General features: G+C 36.1%; 1 protein-coding gene across 1 annotated transcript in view; it reads right to left on the bottom strand.

Annotated features, from left to right (window-relative positions):
• LOC111044726 (kinesin heavy chain) overlaps positions 1-24,134 on the bottom strand; it is a gene marked incomplete at its 5' end in the record, with an annotated part of 47,868 nt that extends 23,734 nt beyond the window's left edge. The window contains 10 exons of the mRNA XM_039441145.1: positions 16-156; positions 1,985-2,131; positions 4,982-5,188; positions 7,507-7,700; positions 8,981-9,081; positions 10,174-10,311; positions 13,176-13,429; positions 16,809-16,933; positions 20,310-20,453; positions 23,900-24,134. Coding sequence (XP_039297079.1) covers positions 16-156; positions 1,985-2,131; positions 4,982-5,188; positions 7,507-7,700; positions 8,981-9,081; positions 10,174-10,311; positions 13,176-13,429; positions 16,809-16,933; positions 20,310-20,453; positions 23,900-24,134 — 1,686 coding nt within the window. The remainder of the gene's footprint in view (positions 1-15; positions 157-1,984; positions 2,132-4,981; positions 5,189-7,506; positions 7,701-8,980; positions 9,082-10,173; positions 10,312-13,175; positions 13,430-16,808; positions 16,934-20,309; positions 20,454-23,899) is intronic.
• Between the last annotated feature and the right edge of the window lie 1,671 nt (positions 24,135-25,805).

The raw sequence follows: 25,805 nt of genomic DNA, 5'->3' as shown, positions 1-25,805 counted from the left end.
CCAGAAATAACTAACCTTCTTATTGCAGTCTCCCTGATATGTTTCCATTCCCTGACACCTTTGCACCAGATTCTTGACTTCAGACTTCATTTTCGAGATATAGAGTCTAGCCACCGTGAATTCCTCCTCTATTTTGCCATTGCTGTCTGGGTTCAACTGGAAAATACCACAAATTAAATAAATAATTAGTTGGTTAGATAGATAAATAAATAAATATCTTTCTTGTTCCATGAGCATATAAAGATGCATAAGATCACGTCGAAAATTAGAACACCTAGTGCTGGTTGCACAAAAGCCGGTTAAATTTTAATCGTGATTAATTCCACGAGAATCAATCGGAGAAGCCGTCTTATCAAAAACACCTTCTCTGATTGGTTCTCGTGGAATTAATCACGATTAAATTTAACCGGCTTTTGTGCAACCGGGCCCTTCACACATAATAGAGTTTTATTTAACTCTGATTTGAAAGTAAAAAAAAATTGGAACGTTACAACTAAAAACTAGTAGTTCTATGAACAGTAGACCTCACGCAGTATTCTCATCCACAAGTACCTGATTGAAACTATAGACCTTATGGAAATACAGCAATAGTCAGGCTTCTCCACACATCTGTGTAATCACTTGTCAGCTGATTTATGATGAATAATTCTATAGTCTGATTTTCACTCTAATATTGGCGTATGAAGGAGGCTCCTTTTTCCTTTTATATTATCCTTGAAATGCAAAATTTCCAAAAACCGTGTATATACACCGAAGCGCAATTAAAAAAGGAACATACCTGTCAAATTTCATGAATATCTATTACCGCGTTTCGCCGTAAATGCGCAACATAAAAACATATAAACATTCAAACATTTAAACATTAAGAGAAATGGCAAACCGTCAACTTGAATCTTAGACCTCACTTCGCTCGGTCAATAAGATTATTTTGACGTGACAACGTCTTATAAATTGGTTTGCCGGGTGACACTTCAAGAAACTGCGTTACGTTCCCACGTTATGCGCTCACAATGAGAGCGAGTGAGAGCGTTCGTTTCGGTTCACGGTCGTCTGGAAAGAGCACGAATAGGAGCAGTGGCGAGCAACGCAGCAGCCGAAGGCATTCACCTGGAGAGAGAGAGTGAAACGGAGCAGTCAACCTGCGCAGGCGCCGCAAGCAATCTCCTGCGACTGCGCCTGCTTAGGTGAATAAGTGAATAGGTTATGTTGTAGTAATCACAATAATGCATAAGTGAATAGGTTATGTTGTAGTAATCACAATGTTGTGGTTCAGTGCGAGATTCTTTGTATAAATTAATGTTTTCAATATAATTCTTTGTATAAATAAATGTTTTAAATTGTTACTATTATTTCATCCTTCTTCCTACTATACGAATGAATATTAACATGAATTATTTTACCACTCAAAGTCGTTGTCACGTAAAACTTTCGCCCGTATACCGACTTTACAGGCAACCATGCAATTTATAATAAAATGCAGTCTTTTTGAAATAATGACTTGTTATTTTATTTTTTTATTTGTAACTCTATTAGACACATTAAAACTTGTGTGAATTTAAAACTTTAGAACTAAGAATACGATTTTTTTGTAACTCTATAACATACACAATAGAGTTCAAGCTAATAAGTTAGTGAATGATAGAATGCCTATATCGTTTCACCGGCTTTTTCTGGTGGGGAGATCCTTGAGGGAAGGTTCCAGCTCACCTGAAACCTGCAAGCAGTCAATTGGCCTCTTTTCAAAAACGCCTTCACTGATTGGTTCTCATGAAATTATCCACGGTTAAAATTTAACCGGCTGTTGTGCAACCGGGTCAGAGCTAATTAATTGTATAAACTGTTTACTTGATAGCCAATGAAATATTCTATTCCATCTTTTGAAATAATTCAAATTCGGCGTGGGGAATTGCAACGTATTCAAACTTTGCGGGGGGGGGGGCATTTGTATGGATTCAAATCCGAATTTTGAATTTGGCGCGCTCACCTTGATCTCTCCCTCTCCGCCAATGGCGACGCCGATCTCGCTGAGATCCTTGAGTAGGTTGGTGAGCATCTCGGTGATTCGTCTGCGCTGGTGGGTCGACATGTCCTTCAGTTGCTGCAGTTCCGAGGAAGTTGTGTTCAGAGATGTCTACAAACAAAACAAATTTAAATAATATTCTATTATCAAAAGATCTTCATAGCTGTGATTAAATATCCAACATGCATTAACATTCTATTATCGTCAGGTCTTCATGACACAAAATTAATAAATGATACAATATTCACATGTATATGTAAAGGTTTGTACAGATTTACGCGCCGCGAACATGAGCAATTCACTTTTAATCAGCTGATGCTAAACTTTTTATATCTGTATCTTACCGTTTCTGTAAAAATACAGATATAGTCAGCTGATTAATGAATTGCTCATGTTCGCGGCACGTATATCTGTACGCACCTTAAGATTGATTGCTTTAAAAATTAAATTGAAATTTATAAATTGAGAAAATATGAGATCAGCCTGAATAGATTTAATTTACTAGTAGTTCTGTGAACAGTAGACCTCGCGCAGTTATAAACCAAAGTCTCCTCTAATACTGTCAATCAGAGTAAATTTTGTCCTGTCCTGTCGTGTCGGCGAGATATCGGTGCGGTGTATAAACGACTAACGGCTGTTTGGGTTGTAGTATCGACAATGCTAATAATTTGATTTAAACAGCTATGCTACTATCATCAAAAGCTTACGAAGTTGAAAGCAGAGAAAAGTCGGGAGAAAATACTATGCTACTTCAAGTTATCAATTGCATGCCTCACTGCATGCAATTAATAGTCTGTTTTTCACCAAGTTACATTGAGATATTGAATTGCATGCGTCATTGCATGCAATTTATAATCCACTCGACAGCTGATTTATGATGAATAATTCTATAGACTGATTTTTACTCTAATATTGGCGTATGAAGAGAGTCGAGAGTCGTCTGCCAACAATGTCTTTCAGATCTACGTAGGGACTGGAAAACAGCTGCTTTTTGTGCAGTGTGGCGAAAAAGTATATTTTTGTGAGGAATTAGTACGTTTTTTCAACTACTTATGTGTGTGGAGTGCTTTCGGACAAGGTCCATTTTCAAAACTCAGTGAATAGTTGAAAAACAAAAAAATCCCCACAAAAATAGACTACAGTATCAGAGTCATCAATACATTTGAGCATTTATTATATGTTCTGAGTCATATTTTACTAATATGTATGTATAGTAGCATAGCCGATGGATTTCTATATTTTTTTAGGTTAGATAGGCTAGTTTAAAAGCATTGCCAATTATTATTGCTAGCCATAATAGTGTTTTTTATTTCAGTTTATTGTTACTTAGTCCAGTCCAGGCAATGAATGCTCAAAAAAGGGTATAGAGGGAAATGTTTGGAAGACAATTTTTGACCTCACAGTTCTGTTTAGGGTAGTTAGGAGGTAAACATATCAAAAGTCCCCACCCCTACCAGCTGTGCTAAGAATGTGGGGGGTGGTTTAAAGATACAATTTTTGGGTTTCTCGCATAAAACTCAAAAACTATGTATCTGAAAGACTTGACTGACATATAATAAATTAAAGCTTACATAATTTCCTACAATATTCATCCAACAAAATTTTTTATATCTCTTCTAGTTTTCGAGATATCTGCTCGTGAAGGTGTGACATTTTTGAAAAAAAACACGTTTTCTATCAATTTTTTTCTATTTTTGCTCTCATAACTTTTTAAAAATCGACGGGAAAAATCCATGCTGATTATGAGCTTATAAGGCATTAAATTCTCTTCAATTTGATGTATAATTTCACGCTTTTTCGATTTTCCCTACACCTGTTGCAACAGCTTTAGTGTTAAATGTGAAATCTCCATTTTTGCAACAATAGACCAATTGACAGAGGAATTTGGAGGGAATATTTAAACCAAAATATTTAGAACAAAATTTTTGACTTTGCAGCTTTGTTGAGACTAGTTGGGAGGAGAACATATCAACAGTCCCCATTCCTAACTCATGTGCTAAGGGGATGAGGGTGGTTTACAAGTTGAATTTTTCAGCGTTTTGCTTCCACGCTCATATCTTGAGAACAATGCATTCAACCGACATATATTACTACTCAAAAATGAAGCTTGATAAATTCTCTACATGTTTTGTTCAGTGGAATTTTGTGATATTCCCAACAGTTCCCGAGATATTTGCTCTTGAAAGAGTGTAATTGTTAGAATATCAGGTTTTTATCCAATGTTTTGCTCTTTCAGGGCTTATAACTCTCCAACAATGCATCCTATAAACGTATACTTATCGTAGGTTTGTAGAGCATTGAATTCTCTTTGAAATGGTGTATTATTTCTCCATTCCAAGTTTTCCTTTCATTGTTATAGCAGCTAGGGGTTAGGGGTGGGGACTTTCCTTACTACCCTAAACAGAACTGCGGGGTCAAAAATTGTCTTCCCAACTTTTCCCTCTATAACCTTTCCTTGACTGGACTAACTGTACTAAACTGACTAAATTGATTGATACTTATAAAAAATTCATGAGGAGTTCACGTCATTTTTCCCGGTTAGTAATTTCAAGGTTTTCCCGGTTTTCCCGGTAGTTGGCCACCCTGTAGACTGTAAATGTGACTAACCTGTTTCTGCATCAATTCCTCAGTGAGCGTCTCATTCTCCTTGTATTTAGTCTCGACCTCCTGACTCTTCTGATCATATGATACGCGTATCTCATTAACTTGATACACGTATCACATTCACTTGATACGCGTATCACACATTTGATACACAGTGAATGTGACTAACCTGTTTCTGCATCAACTCCTCAGTGAGCGTCTCATTCTCCTTGTATTTAGTCTCGACCTCCTGACTCTTCTGATCATATGATACGCGTATCTCATTGACTTGATACACATATCTCATTCATTTGATACACGTATCCCCTTCAATTGATACGCGTATCACACATTTGATACACAGTGAATGTGACTAACCTGTTTCTGCATCAACTCCTCAGTGAGCGTCTCATTCTCCTTGTTCTTAGTCTCCACTTCCTGACTCTTCTGGTCGTAGTTGACGGCCAACTCTTCGAGGGCCTGCAGCACCTCTTTCACTTCCTCCTTGGCGCTCTCGTTCTCCTGCGTGATGCGGTTCATCTCCTGCTGCAGCTGCTCGTAGTCACGGCGCGTGGAGGCGATCAGCTGCAAACAGCACGAAACAGAGCAAGGGATTAGCATTAGCCACGTATGTACAGCATGAAAACAATACCAGCAAGAGTAGTGTACTATATATACAGGGTGATAAGCGTTTATGGATATATGTTTATATGAACTTTTCTTCTTATTTTTACCTCTACTATCACTTATTAAAATATTTTACCATAATTATGAATCACCCTGTATATGCATATGCATTCATAGGCCAAAATTAGAAAAAAACATAATTTTACACTTAATATTTCAAATACTAATATAATTTAGAAAGTTCTGGAGCCACTGACATGCATAGTAGTGTACTGTTGGCAGTGAACGATTTACACCACCAGTTGGCAGTGTACGATTGACAATACTGTTGCTGTCCTTTTCTATCATACAACAAAACAGATAGCGCTATCTCTCTCTCTCGCTTTGCAATGTTGTCTGTTTGCCAGAATATTTTATTTTCAAACAAACAATTTTCAGCCGCCATTTTTTCCTTCATTCTATTAAAATATCTGAGTACACAAGTCGTATAATTGATTTGAAATGTATTTTAATAATAATAGTACAACAAGAAAATTTTAAAAGATTGGTGGAGGCGATCAGCTGCAAACAGCACGAAACAGAGCATGGGATTAGCATTAGCCACGTATGGACAACAGCATGAAAACAATAGCAGTACGGGAAGAAAATTTTAAAAGATTGATAAAATCTTGTACGCCTGTTCTGTCACAAACAGAGCTGCGGGTAAAAAATTGTATTTCAAATATTTCTCTCTATACAGAACCTTATTTTAAGCATTCATTGTCTGCACTAAAAAGATTGAATTGAGAACTTGACTGGTCAAGTCCGCTAATAGAATTAACTGTTACTGTTAAATAACTGTTACCGCTTGACTAAATAATATTTTTTCTCAGTAAACAAAGTAAACACAAGTACAAACAAAAAAGAAAACATAGCTTCTGTGAAATTAATACAATTTTGTACTTACAATAATATATTCTAAATATAATTTCTAAATTTACTGTGAAAGACACTCCCGAGAAGTTTTTATGTGGGAGATGCCATCAAAGAGCAATATCTTCATTTATTTTCGTTTTAATAAAAAAATCTGGTGTGGCGCACTCACACAACTTTCCTTGCCGTTATGAAAATTGATCAACTGACGCTAGTGTTCACGCGCATCTCAAGTCTACTATTCAAAGATCCAAGCCACCTGGTGACAGGACAATAACGCTGAAGACACACGAAGTCTGCTATCTCTTCATAGTGAATGATTCAATAGAATCAACAGTTGCCAATAATTTGCAATTGAAATAATAACATTTTCTCGAATTTCGAGCTTATTTTGAATTTTAGGTGAAAATGTTACAGAACATCAATTGTAGAGATTTTCATGCTCAATCTTTTCCACTCAATTTTTTTTGTTTAAATTGTATCTGAAGCCTGATAATTGAGAATCTAAAATCAAACTTTGCATAGATGGGGCGGAGCTCCTGAAATTTTTACAGATATGGGATTTGTGGCAGTTAATAGAGCTTATCAATGACTATTTTCGGTATAGATTTGATCAAAATCGTTGGAGCCGTTTTCGAGAAAATCACGAAAAACCCTGTTTTTGACAACATTTTCGCCATTTTATCCACCATCTTTAATTGCATTACATCGAAATTGTTCGTGTCGGATCCTTATATTGTAAGGACCTTACGTTCCAAATTTCAAGTCATTCCGTTAATTGGGAGATGAGATATCGTGTACACACACACACAGACCAATACCCAAAAACCACTTTTTTGGGCTCAGGAGATCTTAAAACGTATAGACATTGGGGTACTTTGATTTTTTTCGGAAAGCAATACTTTCCTTACCTATGGTAATAGGGCAAGGAAAGTAAAAACACATCAAAATTAGAAAAAGATAACAATACATGAAGAATATCTTCTATATATGATTATGGGAGACAAAGAGGAAGATATCAAGATCAACTCTTGCAGTTTGTTGTTCTTCTGTCTCAGAAGAACTTAGAGTAGGGTTGAAATTAATTGAAAAGAGAAACAAATATCTAAAACTGAATTTGGATACAAAAGTTGAAGAAAACTAGGAGCAGTCAATATATTACAATATACTCTGGAAATGAAATTATAGTGAGAAAAGAATATCTCCTATCTTTCTCCACTGCCATTATAACGTGGACCTCACTATTTATAGGTCTACACTCTTCAGGATCATAACCTCAACTCTGCTACAGCTACTCTGATAACTGTTACTGATGAGTAACTGTTACTGCTGAGTAACTGTTACTGGTGAGTAACCGTTCCTACCTCCTCCTGTTCCATCATCTGTTCCTTGAGCTTCTCGACGAACTGCGACTGCTGGTTGATCTCTTCATCCTTCTCGTCTAGCTGCTGGTAGAGGCGCTCTCTCTCTTCCTCCAGCTTTTGTCGCTCTTCGTTGGACAGAGATCCAAGCATGATGCCTGCACCAGGCGTCGCTGGGATGGGACCCAGAAGGACGTCTGCAAAAAACGAGATAAATCGATGAAAAACTGACTAAAAATGTGACTAAAATCAGAGAAAATAGAAAGAAAAAGGTAAAAAAAAATAATTTAAACACTGGGATGGGTCCCAGAAGGAAGTCTATAAAAACGAGAGAAATCGATGAGAAACTGACTAGAAATGTGACTAAAATGAGAGAAAAAAAGTGAAAAAATAATTTAAATATACAGAACCCATCGGAAGGGTGAAAACACCGAGAAAATCGGTGAAAATGCACGGAAAACTGAGTGGGAATGTGGCCAAAATAATTAAAAATAAGCTACAATTGAGTGAAAATGTGTCCAAAATTAGAGAAAATAGGTAGAAAAAGTAGATAAAATAATAATTTATGTTTGATCATCTCTTCAATTCACCCTAGCACTTCCCATTACTCACGCACAACGCTCATGTAGGCATCATCCGCAATAAAAAAATTACCCAAACAAACATTAGAATATCTGGAATTAACGAGTAACTTGGACTGAAAATTGGTCCTTGTTTTTTACTTAAGGCAAAAAATAAACTTTCCACTTGTGATATTTTTCAAAGTTTTTCTATTTGTATATCATCAAACTATCAAAATGAAAAAGTTTTCTCAGGAAAACATTTTTTTCCGATCATTACTTTTTGAGATATGAGCGCCTGAAGTTTGAATTTTTGGGACAGAACATTTCAAATTCGGTGAGAGATAAATCCATGAGATTTAGAGGATGGATTCTTCATGGTATTATTGATCTAATAAAACAAAACTTTTGTGAAAATATCAATTTTTAAGATAGTTATTCAATTTAACAAAAATAACTCAAATAAAAGCTATTTTTGGTTATTTTAAGTAAATTGGATAACTATCTTAAAAATTGATATTTTCAGAAAATTTTTGTTTTACTAGATCAACAATACCATGAAGAATCCATCCTCATGGATTTATCTCTTACCGAATTTGAAATGTTCTGTCCCAAAAATTCAAACTTCAGTCGCTCATATCTCAAAAAGTAGGGATTGAAAAATAATGTTTTCCTGAGAAAACTTTTTCATTTTGATAGCTTGATGATATACAAATCGAAAAACTTGGAAAAATATCACGAGTAGAAAGTTTATTTTTAGCCTTTGCACAGCCTTAAGGTTGAAAGCTTTTGATAGCTCTCCAAGGTAATTTGGAAAGACATAGTAAGTAGATGAGAACCAATTAGCTTCAACTATTAGAAGTCAAAGTTAGGATATCCTTAATGAAAAATCCTAGAATTACAATTTTTCTTCTTACCCTTCTTGATTTCTGGGGCACTAGCAACAGGGGTGACCACTTCCATAGGCTCCTGTAGATTCACCTGGTCTTCAGTGGACACTGTCTCACCCTGGCGCCATCTGTCAACCACAAAACAAACCAATTCAACTGAAAATCTAAATAAGGCACAGAAATCTATCATATATTTATTTATCCATAGCCAAGAGATACAATCCAGGTGAAAACAGCATCAATATGGCATTCATCCATCCGTTTTATTTTTGCATATCATTTTTTGTGAATTGGAAGTTGAGTCATGGAATCAATTATTATTAATTAAACGAAAAACACAATTAAATGCTGTAATTCACCCCGAAGACTTCTGCTACTGCAAATATTGACAACAGGGTAAACAGCTAGATAGAAATTATTATTGCTTCACGTAAATGGTTTTATTATGATTTCTATTTGAAACTAAGATAATCGATCTTATTACTGAATTATGTAATTTATTTTGCTTAATTTAATTGTTACTAACAATTGTGTTTTCATGGCAAATAAATACAGATCCTATAATATTGAACGAGCAACTTCTGTTTATATGTTTGTATTTCACCGGATCTCGAAAACGGCCCTAACGATTCTCACGAAATTCAGAACATACTAGGTTTATAATTTAAAGATTCGATTGCACTTGGTCTCATCCCTGGGAAAACTCACTGAATGACATTGAAAGGATAATTATTATTCATCCTTGAGAAAACAGCTGATAATAATTATTTCGTCGTCTGTTGGTGATGGAAGTGATTGAGCGAGTTCATGTGTGTGGGACTGTGTCAAAATTATGACTCAGCTGTTGAACTTTTGTAATCATACAATCAGGTAATTATTGCCGGTTGCAAAAAAGCCGTGTTATTCTCAATCCTGATTAATTCCAGTAGATCCATCTTTTTGAAATGGTCTTCTCTGATTTGGTTCACGTGAAGTTAATCAGGATTAAGATTTAACCGGCTTTTGTGGAACTGGGCCTTTGTAAAGGGAAATTTTTGCATTTCTCTGGGAATTAATCTTAATTTACTGTGATTAGATAGAACATTTCTGTATGAATGTTATGAATGCTATTATAATTTATTTTTTCGTAATATTTTTTTATGCTTTTGTACTCCAGAGCGAAGCTCGGTCCCCGATATTTGATATTACGACTAAATAGGAATTTTCCGATTTTCACTCACCTGCTCAATTCGGTCTCGAGTTTTTCCAGTTTTCCCTTCAGTCTGCCCACTTTCTCTTTCTCCTTTTCGTAGCGACGTTTCCACTCTTCTGCGGTCAGCTCCTCGTTCACGGTCACCACGTTCTTTATTGTCTTCGCCCTACGAAACAAAGGAGAATGGAAGAATGAAAAAAACGCCAACAATAATCTAACAGCTAACAGAGTAAGAGATTGTGACACAAAATTTGAAACACAAACTCTTTATTCATACAATAAGTACATCTTAAAAATGATAGGGAGAGGAAAAATAAGGTAACCTTGTGCTATGCTTCTCCCAAATTTAGATAACACATAGTCCAAACACCTTGCATTCGTGGACTACGAAAAAGCGTTTGATAAAGTCAATCGTGAATTATTGTTAGATAAGTTGATTAAACGAGGTTTCCCAATTCATTTAGTCGAAGTCGTCAAGAGTCTGTACAGCGAGACAAAAATAATCCTAGACTGCTCAGGCTCCCCAGTCAGAGGAAATTGTTATCAATGTTGGTTTGAGGCAGGGTTGTCCTCTCTCACCAAATCTATTCAATATTTATGCGGACGACCTTTGAAGGAAGTGGAAGCAAAAAATTCACCCAGGTATACAACTAACACACAATATTGCTGTCAATTCATTATAGTTTGCAGATGATCAAATAATATTGCAGGAATCAGAGGATAATCTGCAAAGAGCAATATACTAACTCCATCTCCTGAGCTCAGAATATAATATGAAGATTTCCTTGGACAAAACAAAAGTGATGGCGTTCCTGGGGAAGTCTTCAATACTTACTAAAATAGTTCTCAACAACAAAATACTGGAACAGTTATCACATTTCAAATATTTGGGATGTAATATTAAAAACGAGGAAGACCATGACTTGCATAGAAAAATTAACAGATTCCAGTACATATGCAGAACTATTAACAGAACTCTCAAAAATAAAGCCCGAAAAGAGACAAAGGTCAAATTTTATAAAGTAATTGCCGTCCCTGCACTTTTGTATGGCTCTGAAACCTGGTTACCAAAGAGGGAGTGGAGCAGGTTACAGGCGGCCGAAATGAGATTTTTAAGGTCAGTGAAGGGATGCACCAGAGGGGACAGGCTTTATACCGTAGAAAGCTCAATGTGATCTCTATACATCAAAGAGTTGACGAGAATCGACAACAGTGGAGAGAAGACGTTGAGAGAATGGGAAACGGAAGAATCCCGACAGCTGTCATTGCTTACAAGCCAGAAGGGAGGAGAAGTATTGGCAGACCAAGAAAAAGGTGGGAGAATGTTTGAAGGCGGAACAGGCATTAATGCCTACCCTTGTAACAAGACGACGACGTCATAGTCCGAAATAGGTTAAGCCTTGTACTTCTGAGTTAATCAATTCTTTAGTTCAAGTTTTCAGATTGTCAACTATCAAGTCCTTAGTAAAGTTTTGATTTTGGTTGGTCAAGATTGAAGTTTGCCAAGTTTCCAGTTTATAAATTGCTTCGGTGGACACGTTGGGCCGTCGGTCCTAGCTGCCTAAAAAGCAGTCGTTGGGTCATGTCAGAGACACCGAAATTGATCAGTTGAGATCTGAGAACTCTGACACCAGACCTGAGCCAGCCAGGTCACTCCATATTATTATTATAAATTCTCCAAGTCTCCAGATCATTAAGCTTTCAGTTCGTCAAGTCTTCAGTTGGTCAAGTTCTTAGTCAGTCAAGTTTTGAGTTCGTGAAGATTTATTTCCTTTTGTCAAAGTTTGAGGGCCGCTTTCCGAGCTCGGAATTCCAAAACGGGGCGTAGTCGCAGTCATTGTCATAGTCACGTTTGAATTAAATTTCAAAAAAAGTAGAAAATTGAACACAAAATAAAATAAAGAGAAAATAGTGTAAAGTTTCAGCTATTTTGAATTATTTAGGAATGTCTAATTTCATCAAGGAAAAACGTTTCCAATTATAGAAATGAGAAAATAGAAACTACGACTACAGTTATAAAAGCTGTCCCGTTTTGGAAAGCCAATTTTCTGACTCCAGCTGTTTAAAGTCTACAGACTTAGCTTTATCCCGAGCTCGGAAACCGGCCCTAATTGTGTCGCGCAGCTGGGGCGCGAAGCACTCTTCTCAAGTAACATTCACCCCACCCTAGTATCCTTTGGGGGTGTAGGGGGCAAAGCCCCCTGCTGAGCGCGAAGCGCTCCTCTCAAAAAACATGTAACTCGTGCTGAAATCAACATTTATTTGACTGTAGCACTAACCTTCTGCCGAAATCCAAGGTAGACTTTGTCTCACTCTCTTTGAATAAGGCAGGTGAGCAGAATGATCCTTGCGTTGCCTCACATGATACAGTATCAACACAATATGATACAATATCATCTCAACTTGATACACAAGACCATAATTTGATACAAAACTGAATGAATTCAGTTATCTTCTCACTAACCTTCTACCGAAATCCAAGGTAGAATTTGTCTCACTCTCGTTGAAGGAGGCGGGTGAGCAGCATGGTCCTTGCGTTGCCTCACATGATACAGTATCAACACAATATGATACAGTATCATCTCAACTTGATACACAACACCATAATTTGATACAAAACTGAATGAATTCAGTTATCTTCTTACTAACCTTCTGCCCAAATCCAAGGTAGACTTTGTCTCACTCTCTTTGAATAAGGCGGGTGAGCAGAATGGTCCTTGCGTTGCCTCAGATGATACAGCATCAACACAATATGATACAGTATCATCTAGACTTGATAAACAACACCATAATTTGATACAAAACTGAATGAATTCAGTTATCTTCTCACTAACCTTCTGCCGAAATCCAAGGTAGACTTTGTCTCACTCTCGTTGAAGGAGGCAGATGAGCAGCATGGTCCTTGCGTTGCCTCAGATGATACAGTATCAACGCAATATGATACAGTATCATCACAACTTGATACACAACACCATCGTTTGATACAAAACTGAATGAATTCTACAAACCATGGGATATCTTGTCACTAACCTTCTGCCAAAATCCAAGGTAGACTTTGTCTCACTCTCGTTGAAGGAGGCGGGAGAGCAGCATATGATGATGGTGGTCCTCGCGTTGCCTCCGAGTGACTCCTGCAGAATACGCGTCAGCTTCGAGTCTCGATAGGGAATGTGCGTTTTGTTGCCGTCAGCCAGCGCTGAGATGACGTTGCCCAGAGCCGACAGAGATTTGTTGATGTTCTTAGCCTCGTCTAGCACTGTTCCTTCAGCGCCGGTTTTGCTCACCTAAGCACAAAAATAAATCAACCAGTTAGACCAGAAAACTACAGAATAAATGATTAAATAATTGACCGAACGTAGAGAGGTCTATGTTTCAACTGGGATTTTCTTAGGTATGTCTGTATGTAACGCGATTACGGCCAAACGCGTTGATAGAATTCTATGACCAAGAGGAGTCTGAACGCGTGCTTCTCTCTGTATATAGGTAGGGAATGTGGAACTTGGTGATCTTGTCTGTGGTCCTTCGAAATCCAAGTCCCATAGTGCTTATTATTATTTTTTTTTGTAGCCAGTGTAGTTTACTGTTATAGTATTACATGTTCTCGATTAGATTGTACTTATACTTTTGTTAATATTTTGTATGAATTTCGAGTGAATAAATTTGAATTTGAATTTGAATTTGTCCATCGTCATCACCATCTTTCATTTTAAGTTTGGAAAATTCTTTATAACTTGGTATTTAATTGCATTGCTATAGTGTATCTACCTTTTAGTTTTACTAACTTTTAGTCATTAATTATAACTGGCTGTTTCTGCAGCCAATTATTTGTTTTCTTCCTATAATATCAACATTTACTCATATCATTTTTTTTTAATCTGTATTTTTCTCAATTTAGTTTAATATAATATAAATTTTCATAATTTAGTTTATCGATTTTAAATTCGGCGAATTATGCCAGGCCCTCAAAAACACAGGCTTCTGCCTACATGTGAGTCTCTCATAACGTAATGGTATATATAAATGTACTGTAACTGTACTGTATTATTTGTAAATTGTGAGAATAAAATTTGATTTGATTTGATATGACATTTGGCAGGAATATTCCTTTTTCAACTGCGCGTCCATGTATACACAAGGTTTTTTTGGAAATTTTGCATTTTAAGGATAATATGAAAAGAAAAGGAATTCCTCCATACATCACTAAATATGTAATGTGGAAAACGAAAAAGAACCAGTTGTCGGAAGAGTAAAATTTTCAGGGCAGCCAATAATAGAGATTAGGGTCAAAAATATCGATTTCGAGTTTTCAATCGATTATCATGCAGTAACATTTCCTTTGTTGATCAGAATCGCATAACTTTTCCGTCGATTATATGAGCACATGTAATGTTGTAGAAAAGGGACCAGTTGTCGTTATGGAGTTATAACATTGCCCTGTTTTTATGTTTGAATAGGCATAACTCAAGTCATTTTTCAAGATATCAATCTTAATTTTCTTTCAAATTGTTCTTTATAGTCACCTTTATTGAATAAAAATCTCAAATTAATTTAATTTATTGAGACAACTGGTCCCTATTTGCTTTCCACGTCACATATATCATCTACTTTGAAGATAGGATCAATCAGACTATGGAATTATTCATAATCAATCAGCTGACAAGTGGATTATTCATTGCATGCATTACACAGATGTCTGGCCGTGTCTATTTCTATAAGGTAGAGTTTCAATATTTTTTATGACGCGTTCATCAGTATCAATATTCTCACATTTGAAAAACAAATTTAATAGGTTATTGAAAATAAAATAAAAAATGATTAAATTAACTAAATAATGCAGGAGAAATTATAATAATCTTGATTGAAAAAAAATAATTTTAAAATAGTTGAGAAATATTTCTATCAGATGGAAAGATTATCACGGAACTGGATAAATTATCATAATATGGGATACAAATTCAAACGTGAACTGAGTTTGTTAACATAAACGAGTTTTTGATCTTGGAGGAAACAAATAACAGTTTTTAAGAGTAAATTATGATTCAACTGTAAATTGTGATTCAACTGAATCAACTAGAACAGGTGACATCAGATACTTGTGGATGAGAAAACTGCGTGAGGTCTACTGTTCACAGAGCTACTAGTATTATTCTTTTGAGCTAGCAGGTAAGTTGTGCACCACACATGATACAGTATCAACACAAAATGATACAGTATAATCGAAACTTGATACACATCACCATAATTTGATACAGTATAATCTAAACTTGATACACATCATTATAATTTGATACAGTATAATCTAAACTTGATACACATCATCATAATTTGATACAAAATTTCCAAACTTTGAAACTGAAAACTTGAGGTACTGAAATCTTGAAGAACTGAAAATAATCATCCTCGGTGAATTAATAATTAATTTCCAGTTGAGTAGTTGAGACGTGATGATGCATCATTCGTAAATTTCCTATCCCCTACGTGTATAAGCCAATTCCTTCCTTTATTATCCTATTATATTAAGCGAGCGATTTCTGTGTATGTTTATATTTTTATATCTGGTTATTTATGTTCAATAGATCTCGAAAACGGCTCTAACGATTTTCACGAAATTTGGAACATAGTAGGTTTATGATATAAAAATTCGATTGCACTAGAACTCATCCCTGGGATAACTCGCTGAATGACATTAAAAGGATAATTCATCCTTGGCTGAAACAGCTGAGACTTTCGTTGTCTGTGGATAGTAAAAAGTGAGCGAGTGATTCTGTGGAAAATCAAAATATCGCATCCCCGAAATTCATAAGATGACATATTATAGCCAGCTGTAAAAATATATAAACACGATCATTTTAGAGAATTTTATGTTTTGTTTATCAATAAATAAAAATAACGAGCGAAGCTCGGTGCCCCGATATTATTGACCGAGCGAAGTGAGGTCTAAGATTCAAGTCGACGGTTTGGCATTTCTCTTAATGTTTAAATGTTTATATGTTGCGCATTTACGGCGAAACACGGTAATAGATTTTCATGAAATTTGACAGGTATGTTCCTTTTTAATTTGCGCGACGACGTATATAGAAGGTTTTTGGAAATTTTGCATTTCAAGGATAATATAAAAGGAAAAAGGAGCCTCCTTCATACGCCAATATTGGAGTAAAAATCAGACTATAGAATTATTCATCATAAATCAGCAAACAAGTGATTACACAGATGTTTGGAGAAGCCAGTCTATTGCTGTATTTCCATAAGGTCTATAGTTTCAATCAGGTACTTGTGAATGAGAATACTGCGTGAGGTCTACTGTTCACAGAACTACTAGTTATAGATAGATAGAAAGAAGCACTCTGAAGCAAAGTATCACTAACTGGAAACCTCAATTGAAAACTTGACTGACTGAAATCTTGAAGAATTTGAAATAGGCTTATAACCATCCTCAGTAGATTAAGAATCTATATATGCAAAATGTCAAGTTAATGAGTTGAGTAGTTGAGACGTGATGATGCGTCATTCGTGAATTTCCTATCCCCTACATGTATACGCCCAATTCTTTCCTTTATTATGTTATAGGTGAGTTGAACTTCGTATCAGTGCAAAATTTATGAATTGATACATGTATTACTATTTGATACATGTATCACATTTATCAATAAAAAACACACCAACCTTTTCACTACCAGCCAAATCCACAAGATACAGTTTTCCGGACAGCTTTTTCTCGTTTTCCAGATTTTCTTGCTTGACGTTGATGAGGAAAACGCTGTGACTTCTCGAGCTGTGTTCGTTCATGTCTAGAAAAAAACAGATAAAATAGAAATTCAACAAAAAAAATTATACTCAAGATTTTCCGCACCTTCTAATGTAAAAACAGTTTGATAAGTTATAGACTGAATCTCTTTTGATAGAGAGATTCTCCTTATAAAGTCAATGGACATGATAGGACAACATTGTTACCAATTTTCTTTTTCCACCGCCTTCTATAAAAGTAGCATAGCCACCTCTAATACAAGGCTAATATTTAAATATTCCAATAAACATAGAAGCTCATTTTCAAGAATCAATGAAACTCATAGAACAAGATACAATCTACATAGATATGTTACTTATGATTCGAATTTAACGGTCATTCGTAAACAGCTGGTATACATCGCTTCAAAGATTGTAAACTGCATCCCGAACGAGCTCATCGGTGTACCTATTAAGTTTGTACCAATAAATATTAAAAACTGGATACTTCACAACTATTATTTCCATCTTTGAGTTCAAAAATGTTTTCAGCTTTTAAAACTATTCATTATTGTCAGGATTAATTCACAATTAATAGCATCCATTTTAAATATATTTACCATTGTTTGAATAAAAAGATTCCATTTTAAATTATTAGCTTAAGATTTAGAAACAGTTAAGTCTCTACTCCTACTGGCGAACAAGTGTTTCACTTATGCCAGGAGTTCTTCACCTCCAGCCGTATTTTACAGATAGATGATATAGATATTTAGAATAATAATTATTGTTTTTTTCTGATTGTCACATCTTTGTACTGTTTCTGTGTTTTGGTGAAATAAATTGGAAAAAAAAATTGAAGGCCCCGGCCTACGATATTGCAACGTCGCAGTGTAGGCCTAGAATCTAATACATGATTGGTGAAAAAGATTTAAAAAAATACCAGCTGATTTTTTCACCAATCATGTATTAGATTCTAGGCCTACACTGCGACGTTGCAATATCGTAGGCCGGGGTCTTGTATTAGAGGTGGCTATGATATGATTCAAGTTATCCCGGTATCTCTCATACACCATTAATATTGTTGATTTTCGTCAATCATAACCAACTCTGTCACAAATATATTTTATTCGTTAAGCTCTATGTCACAAATATATTTTATCTATCATAATAAGGAATGCTCATTTTCTTACCTAATATTTTTCAAGTAACTATCTTCTCAGGACGGTAATCGGCACAATTTTCACAAGGCACATCCGAAAAGTACCAAGACTACAACTCACTACTGACAGGTTCAATTTTTGTTTTTTAATTTTTACAAGGCACATCCTGGAAGCGGCGAGAGGTGATACGGGGGCTACATTGTACGTCACTCCATTGTTCTATTGTCTCGGCTGCTTGGCTGAGCCTGGCTGGAGGGATCAAATAACCGACTGGATTGATCTTTCGTCTGTCCGCTAGGCGGAACTACGCCGACCATTGCTGGGTGGAAGATGTTACTGCGGCCGCTCGCATTCTCACCAACGCTGCTATTATTTGCTGTCTCAGCGCCTAGTCCGATTCAGCCAAGCATCCAGCCTGCACTGCGGAGCTAGCTTTACAGCTTGAAGGAAACCACAACTCCAACCAGTTGCAAGATTTAAGTACCTGGGTTCAAGTGTACAGAGAGATGGAGGGCTTGATGTAGAAATACAGCATAGAATAAATTGTGGATCAATGAACTGGAGAAAAATAAGTGGTGTTGTGTGTGATAAGAGAGTGAATTGTCAAATGAAGGGAAAAGTGTATAGATCAGTTGTGAGGCCAGCTATGCTGTATGGAACAGAAACATGGCCCATTTCAAAGAAACAGGAACGAAAGATGGAAGTGACTGAGATGAGAATGTTAAGATGGATGTGTGGGGTTACAAGAAGAGATAAAATAAGAAATGAGCCCGGGAATATGTTATCAGAATACCGTAAACACCTTTCTGAGAGAGTCGCGTACGATATTTTTCGCCACACTACAGGTATAGCTGACGCCAAAAAGTTAGGCGGTTTCGTGGATCTCTTGTGCGTTCCATCAGCTGATGTTGTCAAGTAGAGTTGTCATCTAGCTTGGCTTAGGTGATGATTTTTAAATCAAAAGAGACAATAAATAGATGCATTGCATCAGCTGTGAGTAGGTAACACCATGTGACCCACGAAGACGCCTAACTTTCTGGCATCAGCTATATAAGAATAATAAATTGAATAAGAATGTTTTATGAGGGGGGGGGAAACTTTGATGTCTCATATCTCAAGAACCAGACGTCATAGGGTACTCAAAGTGGGGTGGAAATTTCCGATCTCACCCTCCTGAACACAATGCATCATATGGCACAGTTGTCCAAACAAATTTTCAAAAATTTTCAAAAAGCGGCCGGAAAGGGTACTCTACCCTACCTAACTAAAGGGTTTCCGGAGACCGGAAAGAAACCTTTTCTGACGTAAGACGAGAGTCGTCTGCAAACATTGGCCCATATGAATAAAACCAGAGCAAATGCTCATGAGCAAGAGCGTGGAGCATAAGGTTTTGCTTATGAGCAAAAGGTAGAAGCAAAAGCATTTGCTCATTTTTATATGAATAAGCTTTACCTTATACTCTTACCTTATGCTCCTGAACTCTGGAGCAAATGCTCACGTATTTTAAAGATTTTTCATCAGCTGATTCGCTTTTGTAGCCTTACTTTGTATTTATAGCTCACGGAAGCGCTAAATATGCAAGTAGGGGGGACCGCTTGTGTTTGCGTCGTCTGCTGTTTTCTATTTATGAATAGAGTTTTAGGTTAGTTGAGTATAGAATTTTGAAATAATAGCGTGAAAAAATGTCATCTCTAATAATCATCAGCATATTCTTATAATATCAATAGCCTTTATATAATCGTCTACACTCTCATCATCTTAAATGCCTATTTCCTATTTTGTGATGGCTATCTTTTGTATCTATTCTTTTGTAGGGATAATGGTGATATCATGGTTGAATCTAAAAAGAGTTTTATAGTTCTCAACTATTGGTTGTGATCGTATCTGGTATAGTTTCCCCTTCCTCATACGAATTAGTTGAGCCATTTTACTATGAGCAAAAGGTGATAAGCTGCTCTAGACTAAACTCACCTTTTTTGAAGCATTTGCTTGAAAAGTTGAGCAAATGCTCTAGTTTATTCATACAATTTTGAGCAAAAGCTTTTACTTTTGAGCAAATGCTCAAACTATTTTTTTGATGAGCATGAGCAAAAGGTTTTGCTCACGTTTATTCATAGAAAATGAAGCAAATGCTCAATATTTTATAAGTATAAGCAAATGCTCAACTTTATTCATATGGGCCATTGTCTTTCAGATGTACGTAGGGACTGGAAAACAGCTGCTTTCTGTGCAGTGTGGCGTAAATAAATGAATAAATGAATAAATGAATAAAAGTACTGACTGGTGACGGCTATATGGCGGTTGGCTTTGCCCTCTTCGATTACTTCAAACACCTCATCGGGACTCGACACAAACCGCTCCGTGGCGCCCTTCACAAACGGCACCCGGTTCTTGTCCTCGTGCACGCTTAGGTTCACCTTCGACACTAGACAGAAATAGAAAACATACATTAGAATATTGATTGAAACGAGAAAGACAACAAATAAAACATAAGAAGATATCGAAGAGTTTGTAGAATTCATTCAAAGTTTGCAAGTTTTATATCGAATCATATAGTGAGGTCCACGTTATAATGGCAGTGGATAAAGATAGAAGAATAGCGATGCCGATTCTCTGCATTAATTAATTATATTTCTACACTGTCAAAAACATAATTGGCATCGTTGTGGACCTAGAAAAGGATAGTACCACCGGCTTTGTCGAATGATAGACAAGGACAGCAAAACGTCATTATAACGTGGACCTCACTATAGTGTTGTGTACCAAGTTCAGATGATTCTGTAAAATATTGTGTTGATACTGTATCATATTGTGGTGATACGGTATCATGTATGGTGATACTGTTGCCTATCATTTGTAATGATACTGTATCTTATTTTTCTAGTTCACCTTCGACACTAGACAGAGATAGAAAACATACATTAGAATATTGATTGAAATGAGAAAGACAACAAAAAAGACATAAGAAGAGATATCGAAGAGTTTGTAAGAATTCATTCAAAGTTTGCAAGTTTTTCTATCAAATTATGGCGTTGTACACCAAGTTCAGATGATACTGTAATAGTATCTCAAGTTCTTTCATACGGTGTTATATTTTGGGGCAATTCAGCTCATGTAATACACATATTTAGGATTCAAAAGTGGGCAGTTAGAGTGATGGTGGGTGAATCTATTAGAGCAAGTTGTAGAGATTACTTCAAAGAGTTAAAGATTCTCCCACTACCAGGTGTATATATTTTAGAGGCTCTTCGTTTTATTGATAGGAATAAAGATAGGTTTAATACAGGAGAGTTGTTCCACTCATACAATACCAGATATAGACAAAACCTCAGAGACGACATTCATCGAACTGGTATGTATGAGAGGGGGGTAAAGAGTGCAGGAATTGGGCTTTATAATTCATTGCCTAGACGCATAAAAGCTCTTACAGGTGAAAAGTTCAGAATTAAGGTGAGGGAGGAGTTGTTGCAGGTTTGTCCTTATTCCAGTGAGGAATTCTTTTTGCATTATAGAATGCAAAGATTGACGACTTAGATTACAATTGACAAATCCTTATACCCCTTTCATAGGTGTTCAGTGGGATGAAAAAATGAAATGAAATGAAAAATGAAAAAATGAAAAAGGCACAAGGACGGGAAGGGGCCTTTTGCAGGCGAGAATGATGTTTCTAGTCGAGGCGTTAGCCGAGCACTGCAAAAGACATTCACGTCCAAGTAACGTACACTATTTTTTGTCATAATAATCCAGAAAAGAATAATTGAGAAATTATAACAGAAAATATTACCTGTTTGTGCTGACATTACTACATGCATTCTATAAACGTAACCTAGTTTTACAAGTAATCTAATTTTTTAAAGCATATTTTAAAGCGTGGATTATTTTTTTTCTCTACTATTGTATAAAACTAGGTAACAACCAATGTAACTAACTGATTGCAACTCTCACCAGCGGGCAAGGCATGATTCCTTTTGCTGGTGATGCCGGATTACCATTGAGAATCTAATTATGATTTTGGTATTATTTATGCTTAATTTTTATTTTAATTATTTTATACTTTTGATTATAAAATTATGTATTTTCTTTTATTATGTTTTGAATATGTATTTATTGTATGGCAAATAAATGATTTAATTTGATTTGAAGTTTCGAATCAGGAATTTCTTGACTGTAGTTGACAAAATTTCCACCTGGAGCGCTATAAGGCGGTTTTCGTACCAGTTTTGATGTTCCAAATTCGGAACTAGGAAACATACTCGACTCTAAAGAAAACATATGATTTTATTACAGTACAGTATGCTGTAATGAGAATCATATGTTTATTTGTTCTACAATCAGCTGTTTACCGGCTTGATTTCATGGATGTAAAACAGCTGGAATTGAATGACTATGACAAAAAATATTGTGTTGATAATTTATCATATTGTGGTGATACGGTATCATGTATGGTGATACTGTTGCCTATCATTTGTAATGATACTGTATCATATTTTTTTAGTTCACCTTCGACACTAGACAGAGATAGAAAATAGACATTAGAACATTCATTGAACGAGAAAGATAACGAAGATAACATGGTTTGTAGTATTCAAAGTTTGGAAGTTTTTTATCAAATCATAGTGTTGTGAATCAAGTTGAGATGATAATGTAACATATTTAGGTGATACTGTATCATATTGTGATGATACTGTATCATGTATGGTGATACAGTATCATATTTTGTTGGTTCACCTTAGGCTCAACTGACACTTAGGCGACTGAGGTGGAGAAGAGACTGGACTCTAGTGGAGAGCATGTGTTTCCAAATGGTGACACTCAGACCAGTCGATTCTAGTCTCCGCGACGTCACCATTTCAAAACACATGCTCTCCACTAGAGTCCAGTCTCTTCCCGACCTGAGTCGCATAAGTGTCAGTTGAGCCTTACTCAACAACTGTTCCTACTCGACTCTTTAGGGTCTTCACATATTATATAAATGTCAGAACCTATTGTATAAACTGTTCATTTAATGGCCAATAAAATATTCTATTATATTCCTTTTAGGGCCGTTTGCACTGCCAATTTTAAACTGAATTTAATCAGCTGGTGGCGTAAACTCAAAATGAAACACATTATAACAAACGAGACTTGATACAGATTTAATCCAGTTTAAAATTAAATTTAGTTTAAACTGTCACTGTGCAAACGACCCTTAGAAGGTAGCTAATAATTTGTTAGATGTTAATAATTGTTAGAAGGTAACTAATAATTTGTTAGATGTTAATAAAAACAATATAAAATTATTGTAGTACCCTTATTTTTTAAAAACTTTGAACAAATTTTTCAACTTGAAAATGATCTAAGTTAGGGTGGAAACTAAAGTGCGAGATAAATTACTTTTAACATGAAGAGGAGAAACCCATTTCTCCCTCCACATTTTGTAGCATAGACACAGACGGACATCCTGCGCACAATAGGATGCGCCGTGTCATTTTGCTTCATGTTCTTGTGATGAACACATCTCCGTAACATACACAAACCAATATACCTGCTGACCAGTTCACTACTTGGAACATTGCCAGCAATAGATGGAGGGGAGTGTTGCCGCGTCGCGTTACAAAGCTCTCTCACTCAGACACAAAAGAAGGAGAATGCTGCTAGGTAGTGGGAGTGATTAATGGAGGATAGAGCATCGGACCTCTCCGTCTTCGAGAAAGAGCCGTGTTAAAAGTAATTTTTCTCGCACTTTAGTTGTTGAACTATTTTAAAGTTTTTTAAAAATAAAGGGTACTTCAAGATATTTATATTGTTTTTATTAATTTGTTAAAAAGTAGCACATGAGAGTGAAGTGTGTTTTTGCTAGATGTGTAAGGTGATTTGGGTGGCATAGCTTACCATCTAAGAGATCGCGAATCTTGTCCATGTAGATCTCGAAGTAGGAGACCTTGATGTGGAACTCGAGGTTCTCCTCCATGGCGTAGATGTGGTTGAAGATGTCGTTGACGATGCGCGGAATGATGCCCTGCTTGTGGGCGTCGCCGATGACACCCTCCATGGTGTGCGTCTTGCCCGACGAGGTCTGACCGTACGCGAATATTGTGCCATTGTAGCCGCACAGCACGTCTAAAACAACAGGTTACATTAGTTATTTTCATATATACTTTATTAGAAATAGTATATTTCGCACCTAGAGCAGAAAATGAGATTTTTCCAGCTCGAAATCGGTTTTCAAGTCCGAGGCCGTAGGCCGAGGACTAGAAAAGATTGAGAGCTGGAAAAACATTTTTGCCCGTGGTGCGAACGATATTTTTCGCCACACTACAGGTATTGCTGACAAAATAAATATAGAATACTCGTTAAGCTATCGTACCTATCTCTTGATTTTAGTGGTAGAAGATTTGCAGTCAGGATTTCAGATTCTTTTAAAATTTCACTTGGAATACCACAGTCATCTTCAAGCATTTTTTGAAAATTCGGAATGCACTAATCAACAATAAATAATTGAATAAAACTGGTTGCGAAGCGAATTAGTTTGATTCGAAACTGGTACTGAAATCATGGCGACTTCAGCTGATGATGAAAGTGGACACTCGCCCGATCTAGCGGATGACTTATTAACTAATTCCATGAGCGGCTGGAAAGAGACAACTTTCTGGCCTAGACCGGAAAAGAAACCCTTTTCTGACGTCGACTGCAAACAAGGTCTTTCAGATCTACGTAGGGACTGGAAAACAGCTGCTTTCTGTGCAGTGTGGCGAAAAAACATTTTATATACTAGAAAAAAACAAACAAAACCTACTCTAGAACATGGTAGGCCATAGTGGAGTAGGTCAATTTCCACACAGAAAAAACTAAACATGTAGAGGACACATTATAAGAATTTTTTGCAACTAACTATTGTATTTAATTGTAATTTATCTAATATTTTCTGTAATATTGATGTTGTAGTTTCAGTTCTTTTTTGGGAAATAAACATTTATTTATTTCTGCATTTAATTCTCACAATACTATATAGTGATGTCCACGTTATAATGGCAGTGGAGAAAGATTATCGTTGCCGATCCTCTGTCTTGTCAATGCCTTCTATAAACAGTAGCTGATACAGGTTAATTGATGTAATATTAACTGTTCATCCTCGTTCAAAATAATCAATATCAGGGCACCGAGCTTCAGTCGTTATTTTTACTAATTGATGAACAGAACACAATTCTCTAAAATGATCGTGTTTATATTTCACAGCTTGCTACATGTCATCTTATGAATTTCGGGGATGCGATATTTTAATTTTTCACATACTCGCTCACTCACTTTTTTACTATCCACAGCTGTTTTCAGCCGAAGATGAATTATCCTTTTAATGTCGTTCAGCGAGTTTTCCAAAGGATGAGACCTAGTGCAATCTAATTTTCATATCATAAACCTACTATGTTCCAAATTTCGTGAAAATCGTTAGAGCCGTTTTCGAGATCCGTTGAACATAAATATCCAGATATAAATAAATAAAAATAACTACTATAGTATTACTATACGAGGTCCACGTTATAAAGTCAGCACCTGATTAACATTGGTGTTGCTATCCTTGTCTATCATTCGACAAAGCAGATAGCTCTATCCTGTTTTGTATCAAATTATGGTGTTGTGTTTCAAGTTGAGATGATACTGTATCATATTATGGTTGTTCTTGTTCTATAGTGAGGTCCACGTTATAAAGTCAGCACCTGATTAAAATTGGTGTTGCTATCCTTGTCTATCATTCAACAAAGCAGATAGCTCTATCCTGTTTTGTATCAAATTATGGTAT

Source organism: Nilaparvata lugens, chromosome 14 (assembly GCF_014356525.2).
Source record: "Nilaparvata lugens isolate BPH chromosome 14, ASM1435652v1, whole genome shotgun sequence".
Classification (NCBI taxonomy): domain Eukaryota; kingdom Metazoa; phylum Arthropoda; class Insecta; order Hemiptera; family Delphacidae; genus Nilaparvata; species Nilaparvata lugens.
Note: the sequence above shows the minus strand (reverse complement) of the source record. Positions and strands in the feature narration are given on the sequence as shown.